The sequence below is a fragment of the Schistocerca gregaria genome, chromosome 3 (genome assembly GCF_023897955.1).
Source record: "Schistocerca gregaria isolate iqSchGreg1 chromosome 3, iqSchGreg1.2, whole genome shotgun sequence".
In the NCBI taxonomy this organism is placed as follows: domain Eukaryota; kingdom Metazoa; phylum Arthropoda; class Insecta; order Orthoptera; family Acrididae; genus Schistocerca; species Schistocerca gregaria.
Genome location: NC_064922.1, coordinates 449,058,056 through 449,072,212, shown reverse-complemented (window position 1 = coordinate 449,072,212; position 14,157 = coordinate 449,058,056). Strand labels below are relative to the sequence as shown.

At 44.4% G+C, this 14,157-nt stretch overlaps 1 protein-coding gene across 1 annotated transcript in view; it reads right to left on the bottom strand.

The window, feature by feature from the left end:
* Positions 1 to 1,815: 1,815 nt before the first annotated feature.
* LOC126354248 (metabotropic glutamate receptor 4-like) overlaps positions 1,816 to 14,157 on the bottom strand; it is a 769,434-nt gene continuing 757,092 nt past the window's right edge. The window contains exon 14 of the mRNA XM_050003756.1: positions 1,816 to 4,038. Within this exon, the coding sequence (XP_049859713.1) occupies positions 3,782 to 4,038 (257 nt within the window). The 3' untranslated portion in view covers positions 1,816 to 3,781. The remainder of the gene's footprint in view (positions 4,039 to 14,157) is intronic.

Here is a 14,157-nt window from a genome sequence, read left to right as displayed (position 1 = left end):
TATACACTCCTGGAAATTGAAATAAGAACACCGTGAATTCATTGTCCCAGGAAGGGGAAACTTTATTGACACATTCCTGGGGTCAGATACATCACATGATCACACTGACAGAACCACAGGCACATAGACACAGGCAACAGAGCATGCACAATGTCGGCACTAGTACAGTGTATATCCACCTTTCGCAGCAATGCAGGCTGCTATTCTCCCATGGAGACGATCGTAGAGATGCTGGATGTAGTCCTGTGGAACGGCTTGCCATGCCATTTCCACCTGGCGCCTCAGTTGGACCAGCGTTCGTGCTGGACGTGCAGACCGAGTGAGACGACGCTTCATCCAGTCCCAAACATGCTCAATGGGGGACAGATCCGGAGATCTTGCTGGCCAGGGTAGTTGACTTACACCTTCTAGAGCACGTTGGGTGGCACGGGATACATGCGGACGTGCATTGTCCTGTTGGAACAGCAAGTTCCCTTGCCGGTGTAGGAATGGTAGAACGATGGGTTCGATGACGGTTTGGATGTACCGTGCACTATTCAGTGTCCCCTCGACGATCACCAGAGGTGTACGGCCAGTGTAGGAAATCGCTCCCCACACCATGATGCCGGGTGTTGGCCCTGTGTGCCTCGGTCACATGCAGTCCTGATTGTGGCGCTCACCTGCACGGCGCCAAACACGCATACGACCATCATTGGCACCAAGGCAGAAGCGACTCTCATCGCTGAAGACGACACGTCTCCATTCGTCCCTCCATTCACGCCTGTCGCGACACCACTGGAGGCGGGCTGCACGATGTTGGGGCGTGAGGGGAAGACGGCCTAACGGTGTGCGAGACCGTAGCCCAGCTTCATGGAGACGGTTGCGAATGGTCCTCGCCGATACCCCAGGAGCAACAGTGTCCCTAATTTGCTGGGAAGTGGCGGTGCGGTCCCCTACGGCACTGCGTAGGATCCTACGGTCTTGGCGTGCATCCGTGCGTCGCTGCGGTCCGGTCCCAGGTCTACGGGCACGTGCACCTTCCGCCGACCACTGGCGATAACATCGATGTACTGTGGAGACCTCACGCCCCACGTGTTGAGCAATTCGGCGGTACGTCCACCCGGCCTCCCGCATGCCCACTATACGCCCTCGCTCAAAGTACGCCAGTTGCACATACGGTTCACGTCCACGCTGTCGCGGCATGCTACCAGTGTTAAAGACTGCGATGGAGCTCCGTATGCCACGGCAAACTGGCTGACACTGACGGCGGCGGTGCACAAATGCTGCGCAGCTAGCGCCATTCGACGGCCAACGCCGCGGTTCCTGGTGTGTCCGCTGTGCTGTGCGTGTGATCATTGCTTGTACAGCCCTCTCGCAGTGTCCGGAGCAAGTATGGTGGGTCTGACACACCGGTGTCAATGTGTTCTTTTTTCCATTTCCAGGAGTATATATATATATTGGTGCACTTGGGTGGTAAGGAACTGACACACTTAAGGAAACAACAAGGAAGATAAAGCTGACTATATATATAATGTATTGACGTGTATGGCTACTGTAAATCTGTATGTTTCTGACTCGAGAATAAATAAAATGTTACGATATTTTTCATGAAGCCTCTTGAAGTTTAACACACCTATTTTAATCATCACAATATTTTCTGCTTCTTCTTTAATTCCAATCAGACACAAGGGAAAAAAGATGTGTTTAATACACATTCCGAAATTAATTTTTTGAAATTTGTAAATATCTGTGTTATAAAGCGTGCTTGTGCGACCTCATTGCGCCTTGTATTGTGCTCAGGGACGGAATAGATTTTCCAGATCTCTGAATGTCACATTTTTTTTTGCAATGTGGAGGTTTGAAACTGAGTGGTTTTCCAGTAGTAGACTGTATTTTTTATTTTCACTTTCTCATTGGTACGTAATCAAGTCACAATGTAAGCGGCAAGGAAAGGAGAATCACATCAGATTGCAACTACATAAGCTCACAACTGGGTCAGCTGCTCGGATAATGGAGGCGCACTAGAGGAACGAGTAGCATTGATCTGAAGTGGCACTGTGCGGTAGGAAATCATGACGTTTCCTGAAGCGGCTGGCTGTCGAAGCCGTTAAGCGAGTACTAATATAACACATATTATATCTGAATCATCACTTAATAGGGGGTATTGGAAATGAGTAAGGTAAAAAAATGCTTAGTTTTCACATATTTACTTTTGGGATGAATATCAGACTTTGCTGAGCGACAGGGAAGAGAACGTATGCACTTGTGTAGTTCATAGACATGGGTTTTTAAGATATGCCCAGGGTGACATGAAACTACTTCACACCTGGCATTTCTGCGTCTTGAGAACCGTGTACTAATTCCTATATGCTATGGGGCCTTCAATCCATTCAGAAAGCTGGAATGATATTATATAAGTTTGGACCTGACATCTATATGCACTTCGTTCTAAAGGGTGAAAACATACAACTAACTTTCACACTTTAACTGCCTGTAGAATTCAAGTTTATACCTACAAAGGAGACTTTTGTCTCCAGACATTTCATAATACACGAGGGTAAAATAATTTCTCTCTACCTTTGTTTTTGGTAGGCCTTTAAGGACGAGATATTACATAACATTACAAGCAAAAATGTATATTTACCTATAGTAATGTTGCAAACCGATAAATACTATTCTTTCCACTCACCTATATCTTTACTTCATTGGCACACTTGGGTGGTAAGCAACTGACACACTTATGGAGACAACAAGAAAGATAAAGCTGACTATTTTTTGGTAATATTTCTTTATTTACAATATAATATGGTACAATTTCATTTTTGTTGGAAGTGATTTAAAAGCAAATTTTCATATGGTTTAATGTTGACAGTTGCCCATACACAGATGAAAAGGGTTTACATGTGACTGCTACCTCCTATTTTATTTGGTATATCATTTGCAGATCATTTTAAATGGTTAATGAATCACAGATTTCTTAATTTACTTAATCACAGATTTTAATACTTTGTACATATGACAGTAACAATGTTGTACAACTCTCAATGGAAACTGACGGATAAGAGGAATGTGCCACAGGGGCTCAACATGTGACACATTCTGTTTTACCATTACCATCTCCCAAACCTCTACACTTAATGAACGTAGATACTATTTAGCATCCATGTAAGAGAATTTACTAATCCCTAAGAAATGAAACTAAGTTCTGTACTGTAGAAGTGTCGAGAGTTACTCTAAAGGCTAATTTCAAGAAGTAGTTAGACAATGGTGACCAACACGGTTTACTTCGAATGCATTCGCTCAGGAGTAAAACAGATATGTTTATGACAGACTATGTACATGAAGGGTACGCTTGGCATAAGGGACAGGACAAAAGTCAGCTCCAATTTGAACACCTTTTCCGACACTGTTACGGGACTACGTTTTTCATTTCATAATACTGAACAAACTGTAATTACGACTATTCTTCTTCATTTCATATAGTGTTTCGTCACACTGAACAGTTCGTTGGGTTGACAATGAGAACCCGGATCACACATAAAGAAAAAATCGATAGCAAAAACTTTACCTAGCCCACAGGAAGAAAAAAGGGGAATGGAAGAATCTGTGGTACTGTCTCGGCACCTTTGTACCTTTCACGTAATCGCTCGACGCCGTGGCAGGGGCGTTCAGTCTCGAGCATCAGTGCTGAACGCCGAGGGCTGAGCCTCAGCAACCGGCGCAGCGCAGGCTGCGTCTCTCACACGAGGACGGGCGAGCGCCGCCTGCGGCTCGAGTGCCGGTGGGCTCTGCTGCGCTTCCGCTATAACTGCACGTCCACCTGCTGCGGCTGCTGCAGCTGCTGCTGCTGCGCCTGCAGCTGCGGCTGGCCGCCTGCCACGGGCCCGTTGCTGCTGCCGTGCTCCGCGGCCACCTGCTGCTCCTGCTGCTGGGGCTGCGTCTGCGGCTCAGCGGGTGGCGGCTCTGTCTGAGTCGAGCGGTTCACCAGCAGCAGCACGCAGCCGTGCACCACTGGACGGCGCTGGTGAACCACGTCTTCACGCAGTTCCAGCTCCATACCTGAAACAAAAAGTAGAATCTCTTGTTGTTACGTTTATAAACCCCTATAGGACAGAACTGAAGCTCTTAAAGTAAATTCCATAGCAGAAAGGTAACGACTGGTGTGAATATTACCGAACCTCGAGTTTAATAATTCATGATGCGAAATACTAACACACACACACTGTAATCTACCGCTTCTGTTTTGCTCTTTTCTGCTGATGGGTAAGTCTGCGAGCCGAACGTATAAGTGAAAAATTGTGCACAACTGATCTTATAACGCTAATTTGTCGCCCTGACACTTATACGCTGTCCAGAAGGGTAAGCTTATCCTTTGCTCTATATGCGACGTTAACTAGTCGTATGCAAATCTGGTTGTTTTCTAACCATATCCTCAGTATATGCTAGAATGTTCAGATGTGCTGACCTACAAACACTGCCTCCACCAGCTGGTTGCAAAGGAGATAATAAAATGACAAAAGAAAGAAATGGAGTCGGTTGCGAATGGTACTCGCCGATACCCCAGGAGCAACAGTGTCCCTAATTTGTTGGGAAGTGGCGGTGCGGTCCCCTACGGCACTGCGTAGGATCCTACGGTCTTGGCGTGCATCCATGCGTAGCTGCGGTCCGGTCCCAGGTCGACGGGCACGTGCACCTTCCGCCGACCACTGGCGACAACATCGATGTACTGTGGAGACCTCACGCCCCACGTGTTGAGCAATTCGGCGGTACGTCCACCCGGCCTCCCGCATGCCCACTATACGCCCTCGCTCAAAGTCCGTCAACTGCACATACGGTTCACGTCCACGCTGTCGCGGCATGCTACCAGTGTTAAAGACTGCGATGGAGCTCCGTATGCCACGGCAAACTGGCTGACACTGACGGCGGCGGTGCACAAATGCTGCGCAGCTAGCGCCATTCGACGGCCAACACCGCGGTTCCTGGTGTGTCCGCTGTGCCGTGCGTGTGACCATTGCTTGTACAGCCCTCTCGCAGTGTCCGGAGCAAGTATGGTGGGTCTGACACACCGGTATCAATGTGTTCTTTTTTCCATTTCCAGGAGTGTAGTTTTGCCTATTCACATTTGGTAATCGCTCTGTCTGGCACTGTCCTGTGATATATTCGCGGTCGTTAATTCAAGCGCGGAATACTGACATCAGCTATGGCAACTGCAATTATATTTAGAATTTCACTCGTGACAAGCAATGTGAAGCCTCAGCATAGAACGAAAAAGACACGTGATCAGCAATTTACTTTACTTCCCTAACCACCGTTGCGATTGTACGACAACTACAGTGATCTAACGCTTATCTCTGCAAAGGTTCTCGCCTCAGCGAGATAACATAAGTTCTACCTCACCAAAAGATTCCGTAGGCACCTCCACGGCTGGCGTGGATCACCAGACGATCCTCAGGCTCTCGCTACAAGTACTCTGTCCCAGTAACGAGGTCGCACACCTCGCCAGGACCAACCTCTCTCCTCGACGCTCCAGGAACAAGTGTTTCTCAGTCGCTACGCTTTTTCGTAGTTCCTGTTCTTTTTACTTCCCCCTTTAAGATGCGTGGCCAATCACGTTGCTTGAAGGTGTACGTTTCTGAGCGCCAACCAATCTAAATTTTGCAACCGACTGAAGCTTCTAGAAGTTTCCGGATGTTCCAGAAGCTTCCGCTCCGGCCGTTGGGAAAAACCACCTACACGCCGCCACGCGTTTTGTGAGCGGGCCCCTGTGTCTTCTCCTTGTCCTCGGCCACGTGGCTGCCGCTAAGCCGCGTCCACCTGCCTGGGGTTTCCAGGAGCTTACAGGCGCTGTTGTCTTCAGCTCTCAGGCCTGCCTGCCTCATCTGTGTCTTTCCCGTTCTCCAGCCAGCCTCCCGTCTCTGTCCTCTTCACTATCGCCCTACGTGCAGATATTCTGCTACAAATTAAGATCCCTAGCCGATGTCAGTATCGTTAATGGTTTCCTGTCTCGATGTTTATACTAGTAAAGGGTCTTCTTTCCGGAGTGGTAGTTGTAATGTGGCTCAAAATGATGCCACCTTACAACACTTAAAAACAGAAAAGAAAATAAAGAGCTTCACAAATTGTTGGCCCACCTCTGGACAACATGCAAGCTGTTTTTCGGCTTGGCATTGACTGATAGTGTTGTTGGATGTGCTCCTGACAGACATCGTGTCAAATTCTGTCTAATTGGGGCTTTAGATCGTCGAAATCCCGAGCTGGTTGGAGGGTCCTGCCCTAAAGCCCCAAACTTTCTCAACTGGGGAGAGCTCTGGCAACCTTGCTAGCCAAGGTAGGGTTTGGCAAACATGAAGACAAGTAGTGGAGCTCTCGCCGTATGTGAGTGGGCATTTTCTAGATGAAATGTAAACCCAAGATGGCTTGCCATGAAGGGCAACAAAACAGGGGGACGAAATTCGTCGAAGTACTGCTGTACTGTAAGGGTGCAGCGGATGCTACGAAATGAAATGGCACCCTAGACAACCACTCTTGGATGTCGGGCGGTATGGCTGGCGACAGTCAGATTGCTATCCCACTGCTGCCTGGGGCGTCCTCAGATACGTTTTCAGCTGTAAACTCGTTGAATGGAGTAGAATTGTCGTCACTGAGGAGCCCGCATGGAACTGAGGCCTAACCGAGTGAGGTGGTGCAGTGGTTAGCACACTGGACTCGCATTCTGGAAGACGGCGGTTCAGTCCCGCGTCCGGCCATCCTGATTTAGGTTTTCCGTGATTTTCCTAAATCGCTCCAGGCAAAGGCCGGATGGTTCCTTTGAAAGGGCTCGGCCGACTTCCTTCCCCATTCTTCCCTATTCTGATGAGACCGATGACTCGCTGTTTGGTCTCCTCCCCCAAACAACCCAACCAACAGAGCCCCAAACACCAGCGAAGACGCGTTGGAGACGTCACAGGCGGTGGTGGGATGCAAACCTGTCTGTGGCCCGCCGTATGCCTTGACAACTAGAACTGATGATCAGGGTTGTCATCCGCGTTACCCTTATAGCACAGCAATACGTCACTGATATTCTACGATCCGTTTTGTAGCACTTCATGGCAAGCCATCCTGAGCTTATATTTCAGCAAGATAATGCCCGTCCGCACACTGCGAGGGCATCTACTGCTTCTCTACGTGCTTTCCAGACCATCCCTTGGCCAGCAAGGTCGCCGGATCTCTTTCCAAATGAGACCATTTGGAACATCATTGCCAGGCCCATCCAACCACCTTGGGATTTTGACGATATAATGCACCATTTGGACGGAATTTGGCACGATATCCTCAGGACTACATCCGGCGACTCTGTCAATGAAAGCCAAGCTTATAACTGCTTGCATATGGGCAAGAAGTGGGACAATGCTCAATTTGTGAAGGTCTTTCTCTTGAATAAGATACGATTTTTTTCTGGAATTGCAATCATTTGTTTGTGCGTACATGTACATCACATGTACGGATTTCCATCTCATTCAGATAATTCCTCTGTGGTGCGTCATTCTTTTTTAAAATGCATTTTTCATCGTAGTGTTATTTCTAGAAGAGTGGAAAGACTGACTGTGACCGACCTCAGACAAGATCTAACTGGGTTGCGGAGTAATATATGAACACTAGAGTTACTATTGACCCTATGTTTTATGTTAGACAATAGACTGAAAAAAGGCAATACTATATTTATAGCATTTGTAGATTCGGAGAAAGCTTTTGACGTTGCTGAGTGGGATACACTCATGTATATTATGAGGTAACGGAGATAAAATGTAGGAGGGAAAGGAAAACCAGACTGGAATTATAAGAGTTTAAGGACATGAAAGGAGTGAGCCGTGGTTGCAGCCTATCCCTAAGGCAGGGCAACGAGTCTATTTGTTGGACCAGAATCTGTCCTGACACAAAGGCGATGGTAAAATCTAAACCAAGTAGCTGGATCAGGAGGCAACACACAGAACGTTGGACTAAAACCCAAGAACAGAAATGTGACAAGCTCATGACTCAGAAACTCCTGTAATACTGGGATTGGCCAGGAATCAGAATAGACTCATGGTAAGTTTCATGGCTGCCCATAGGTATTTCAAGAAACATCTGCACACAACGGGAGTAGAGAAAGAAGCCCTTAAGTACAGCCTGTGTGGCATGGGGAATAGAATCTTCCAGAGATAAGCACTGAGTGCCAGAATATACAATATTTTTGGGTAACTAATTCCTGAAGAAATTGTGATTAGTAGAGATTAGAGAAGGATCTCCCCCTACTATTTAAAGGTCATGGTTGGCTTTACTAGAATGACAGAGATACAGTACAGTGAACTTAGTTTCCGTGCGGACAACAGGGGGCTAAGACCACTGTTGCTTAAATCGAATCAGTCCTCCATGTTATCCAAAGTATACATTGAGAAAGCACCACAGAAAAACAAGAAGAAATACGGAAAGGGAATATAGGTTCACAGATAACAAATAAAAATAAGGCTCTGAAGGCAGTAGACCTGTTTTGCTATTTGCGGAGCAAAGTTACTGACGATGGCAGAAGTAAAGAGGAAAAGGGGAGAGCTTTTTTAACATCTAATACGATTTTAAGCATTAGCAAATATTTTTTGAAATTATTTCTTTGGAGTGTAGCTTTATGTGGAAGTGAAACGTGGACGTTAAACAGTACAGACAAGAAGAAAATAACACTTGAAATGAAGTTCTACAAAAGAGTGCTGCAGAGTAGAGGGGCGGATTGGATAACTAATGAAGAGGTATTGTGCCGGTGTGTTTTCTCCCCGGCACTTCTGAATTCGCGCCGTAGACATCGATTGAATAGTTCCTTTGCCTGTTTCGTCGACCGTTGTTCAGCAGTGATTCGGAGCGCTGCTATTGGGTGGCGCTGCCGACTAGTGTTACTTGAACATCGATAGCTGGCTCAGGAGACATCATCGATAACATTTTTATAAACTATTGATTGTTTTGTGCAAGTACTTCAAATGAAAAATAGCGTTGTAGGAATTTCTTATTGATTAAAGACAGCAATACAAGATATGCAAATTTTGTTTTATAAAAAGGAAGGTATTTAAATTCTTGACCTTTAGTCTATTGTTTGACAGACAAATTACGAGATATGCAAATTTTGTTTCATAAAACGTCATGCATTTAAATTCTTCTCCTTTAGTTTGTTGCTTTTTCATTCATTATTTCCCCTGCCTTGGAGAAAACCTTCTCTGCAGGAAATGAAGTCGCAGGGCAGCACAAACATTTAGTGGCTATAACACACAACGTACTATTAGATTTTACCCGATATTCTAATACACAAGCATGATTGTCTACCACAGATTTTTCAAAATATTGGCGAAGGTCAATCATGGAATCACTGACTGCTGTAATGACATCGACGTTACACTGTTGCTGATTTCAAACTGGTAGACGTATCAATAGACGCTTTAGCACTGCTCACGGATGCTTCTGTTTCAGGTATTATTCTTGGTGTTGATGCAATGGTAGCAGCATACTCTTTCTGGAGTAATTGTGCATTGTCTGCCGCTTGAAATGTCCTGAAACCAAGGTTTTCTTTCTTTCCTTTCTTTTTCTTTGGATCTAATAATATCGCAAGCATATTAACAGTCCGTGTGTGAAATGGTTTCAGTCTTGCACTGACTGATTTAATTAAGGAATTGAGAACACTTCGTGCTTCATTAGTCGTTAAGGTGCTTTCCAAGTCTGTCAACTTTGCAAAAATACCTCTTATAAGAGGTATAATTAAGAAAGCAGTGACGTATGGCTCCACAGAGATTGTTGCTGTTGCTACTTCAAAAGATTTAAGACGACCTATTATCATTTGTATAGCTAAGTAATTTTCTGCTGTGAGGGAAGGTAGCGCTTTTGAACTTTCATTGTTTTCAATCGCAAACTCAATTCGCACTTCCAAAATCCTTTTGAGCATATAGTATGAGCTGTTCCATCGAGTCAGCAGCTCTTGTATCAGTTTCAGTTCTTGTTTTAGCGTTGCGCAGTTTGTCACTGGCTAGTCTAGAGTTATGAAAGAAACTCACAATTGCCTTTGTTTTCAATAAAATGTTGGAAAATGATTCCACTCTGGAACACTTTTGTACTGTTAAGCTGATGCAAGTGGACAAAGCGGCATGAATGTTGAATCCTTAAGATTTCGGCAATTTTTTTCGTAACTGCAGCATTGTCTGTAACCATTACTACTGTCAAACTGCCTATTGGCTTCTGTCTCGGGTTCTTCGGCCGACGTTCATCTAATGATTTTTCTGACGTTTCGCCAGCACGAGTGGCTGGCATTGTCAAAGCTTCACCCTCCATTGCCGGTGGTGAACTGGAGCCGAGCTCGCGGGCGCAGACTATATGTACCTGGCGCGCCAACGTCATTTCCGGTGCGGGTCTCCTCTTGCTACCTGCAACGGTCGTTCGCTATAGTACGGAAAGCCAGGATCCGTTGATCTTAAGGCTTTCCTCTTTCTTGTTCAAACTGTTCGCGTGTTTTTGTATTTCTACAGCTTCTCTGAACAAGCGCGTGTGATAGTGCTTCTCTACAGCCAGAACTTCCGTGTCGGCGAATTTTATTACGTGGTCGGTCTCATTCAGTGCGTGCTCTGCACCGGAAGATTTCTCCACCTGCCCCAACCTGCAATGTCGCTTATGCTCTTTGATCCTGGTGTTGATGGATCGTCCAGTCATTCCGACATAAACTTTTCCGCATGTGCATGGTATACGGTATATTCCCGACATTGCAAGTGGGTCTCTTTTATCCTTCGCCGATCTAAGACACTCTTTGATCTTCTTTGTCGGTTTGAAAATCGTCTTTACGCCATGTTTGCGCAATATACGGCCGATTCTGTCCGTCACTCTGGGAATGTATGGCAGAAAAGCCGTACACGACATTTCTTTTTCTGGTTCCTTACTTCGCCGAGGGTTTGACTCTGTTACACTTCTAATATAATTTTTGGAGACCCATTGCTCCTCAGGACAGTTTCCAGGTGTTGCATTTCTCGTTTGAGGCGTTGCGGCTCACATATTCGTCCTGCTCTCGTTACGAGCGTACTAATCATGCCTCTTTTCTGTCTCGGGTGGTGGTTTGACAGTTTGTGCAGTTATCGGTCCGTGTGTGTCGGTTTTCGATACACGCTGTGTCCCAGGTTTCCGCCGTCCCTTGTGACCAGCACATCTAGAAATGGCAGTTTCTTGTCCTTTTCTACTTCCATGGTAAATGTTATGTTGGCATGGAGGCTGTTCAAGTGTCTTAGGAAGTCACCGAGCTGTTCTTCACCATGGCTCCACACCACGAAAGTATCATCGACGTACCTGTACCACACCTTAGGTTTGCAAGTCGCCGAGTCCAGTGCCTGTGCTTCGAATTGTTCCATGAAGAATTTGGCCACCACTGGACTGAGAAGACTACCCATGGCGACGCCTTCCAGCCGATAGTAGTTGTTTGTTCTCAGAATATCTATCAGGAGTTATGCTTTGATGGGAAACATGTCTAATAATTCGAGTTGCACTAATTGCACACCACACTCCTGTTTTCACACTATCCAAAAATTCTTGATCTAACTAATGACGCTTTCCACAAGTGGGTTGTTCTGAGAGTTCGTTTCCCAATAAATGTAGCCACGATTCATCGAAAACAATAAAAGTGAATTTAAAAAATGGACACACCCATCATGCACAGACCAACTGCGATACTGACGTATCTGAATTGGCCAGTCGATGGAATTTGTGACGTTTCAAAAGGAAATAGTATTATGTGAAGTGTCGTCACAGTGGTCTGTTTCGTCCTAACACACCCGTATTGTCGCAGTGGCCGGATTGCAATTAAGACGTATTGAATGTGTGTTTGATGCTATTATTCTATGTTGCTTATATGTGTCCTTTCGAACCATATAGTGTACCATTGTTGATGCGTGGCTGAAATTCGAATGTTAGCTACGAAGATGCTATTTACTTTGCGCAGACTGCAGCTGGCCACGAGAAGAAAGAGTCAAAGGCAATCTAAAAATTGAATTAATTGTTAAAGTAATACATTTGTTTAGTAATTTGTTCCTAAAAGGTTTTACAGGTGATTAAATTAGTCGTGGTTGAACTGTCCTTGGGGAAGACTCAGCAAAGAAGAACCTGACTGAACTGGGTAAAGGTAACATGTGAATAGTTATTGCTAGCTATACGGGAGCCAACCGCAGTGAACAGCAGTACTTGCAGTGTGGAGTGAATTTTATTTGGTATACTGATAGACGCGAATTACTCGAGGACAGATATTTCGAGTTACCGTTAGTGAATTCTAAGTAAATGACTAACGTGGTGATTGTTCAAGGTAACGAAAGATATTTGTTTGTTTGATAGTGAGGAGAGGGTTAAATGTTTTTTAAAAGCGAGAGTTATGACAGACTGTGCGATCAGACTCTGGTTAATGAGTCGTGACTCTCAATGGGGATAACTTGCTGATCAGGATGGTTCTCAAAATTCGTATTATTGTCCCAGTCCGCCAAGTCATTTATGGCTGAGTGTTGCGATAACTGTTTGCCGAACGACGTTGGTACCATCTGACAGAATTGAGTGTTCGACTTGGAGAGTTGTAGAATTCTGCAGTCACTGAGCGAATAGAGTGGAACGTTATTTTTGCAAAATGGTAATTGGTTTTAGTTTTGAGAAATAGGAACTCAACTGGCGATGATTGATATTTCGCTGGCATTAATGAATTCTGGATCGTGATAAATGATTGGTCATACAGTGTTAATTTGGCCCACTCATTGCCAAAATCTTACGTTAAAAGTTTATTAATAATTGATTGGAGCCATTTAATTATGCACGCAAGGTTTTATGATTACTGACTTTTTTGTGACGAGTGACGCCTAAAGTAGGAAAAGATGGTGGGTCGCGATCAGCCAACGCCTGAAGAGGTTTAATTTTGCTCCTGTTATTTAGATGCCATGGCTTAAGGTGGTGGTGGCACGTAGGCTTCTGGATTATATTTTTTAAAATGTTGACTCGCTTTATTGTGGGTTAGAATTTGCTTTCACTTGCTCACTATCATCCACTTCTTCTGTACACAATAGTAACTTAAGTAAAAGGGTGTTAAACTTAATAAAAGAAGTTCCGACACTTAGTTTCTAAGCAAACTGAAATTATTAGCATAACAGAAAGAATAGCAAAAGACCATTTCTCCCTTAAGAAAGCAATGGAATCTTTGTTTGAGTGGAAATAACAAAATTCATTAATGAAGATAGCAGTGGCTGTTACCAGGCAGAGATGTTCTTTCACGGTAGGATTTAAGTGTGAGAAGCAATTAAAGTTTAAAGATTTCGTAGCTTAGCATCAGGTCTGATATAATATTATCAGAAAATAATTAATAACCAAGTCTAACAACTTTCAGAGCAGTTCCGTTTACCTTAAAGATAGTAAACTGCGTGAACAAAACATACAGTCTGTAGCGAGAGAATATTACATCGCTGACTGAGTAACCAGTTACATTTCTGGATATTAATTTATCGCCAAATATAACTTACAAAAATTGGACTTCCTTAATAAACCAGTAACGTAAATCATTATTTACCTAATAACTAATGATAACAAAGTATCTTAAGTGGTAGGTGATTGCTAGCCTTGTGATTACTTAAGAGGTATGCTGAGTCTACGACGTTTTAACGCAGACACCGATGATAAAATGGATCAACGGCGTATGTAGACACATTTTCTGATAGTAGATATTTCGAAGGTTTATTTATTGGAAAAATATAGCATGATAAGGAAATTTGTTGAAATACACAACGTTTGCAAGATAAATACAAATACCTACTGTGACGTTTTTGTTGTGTCAATAGCGACGATGTAATGCGCGTAGCCTTGTTCATTATATGCACAGAATTCGTTTTAATTAATGATTATTATAATGGTACGCGTTACGTGGTTAAATTTATAAAAGTAGCGTGTACACTGATTTACTGGCTTTAACTGCAATGTTGGACTCTTTTCCAGACTTGCGATTTTACGGGTATAAACAAAGCGTGCAAGAACTGATACCTCTAATCACTGCTGGTTGAGATGCGTGTGCGTAAATGACTGTTTGTACAACTTTAATAACCTAATAAACAAAATCGTCTCGAGCTGGAACTGAGTAACCTTAGACGAATAATAAGGACATGTGCACAGTAATAATTTCGTCGTGTGTAG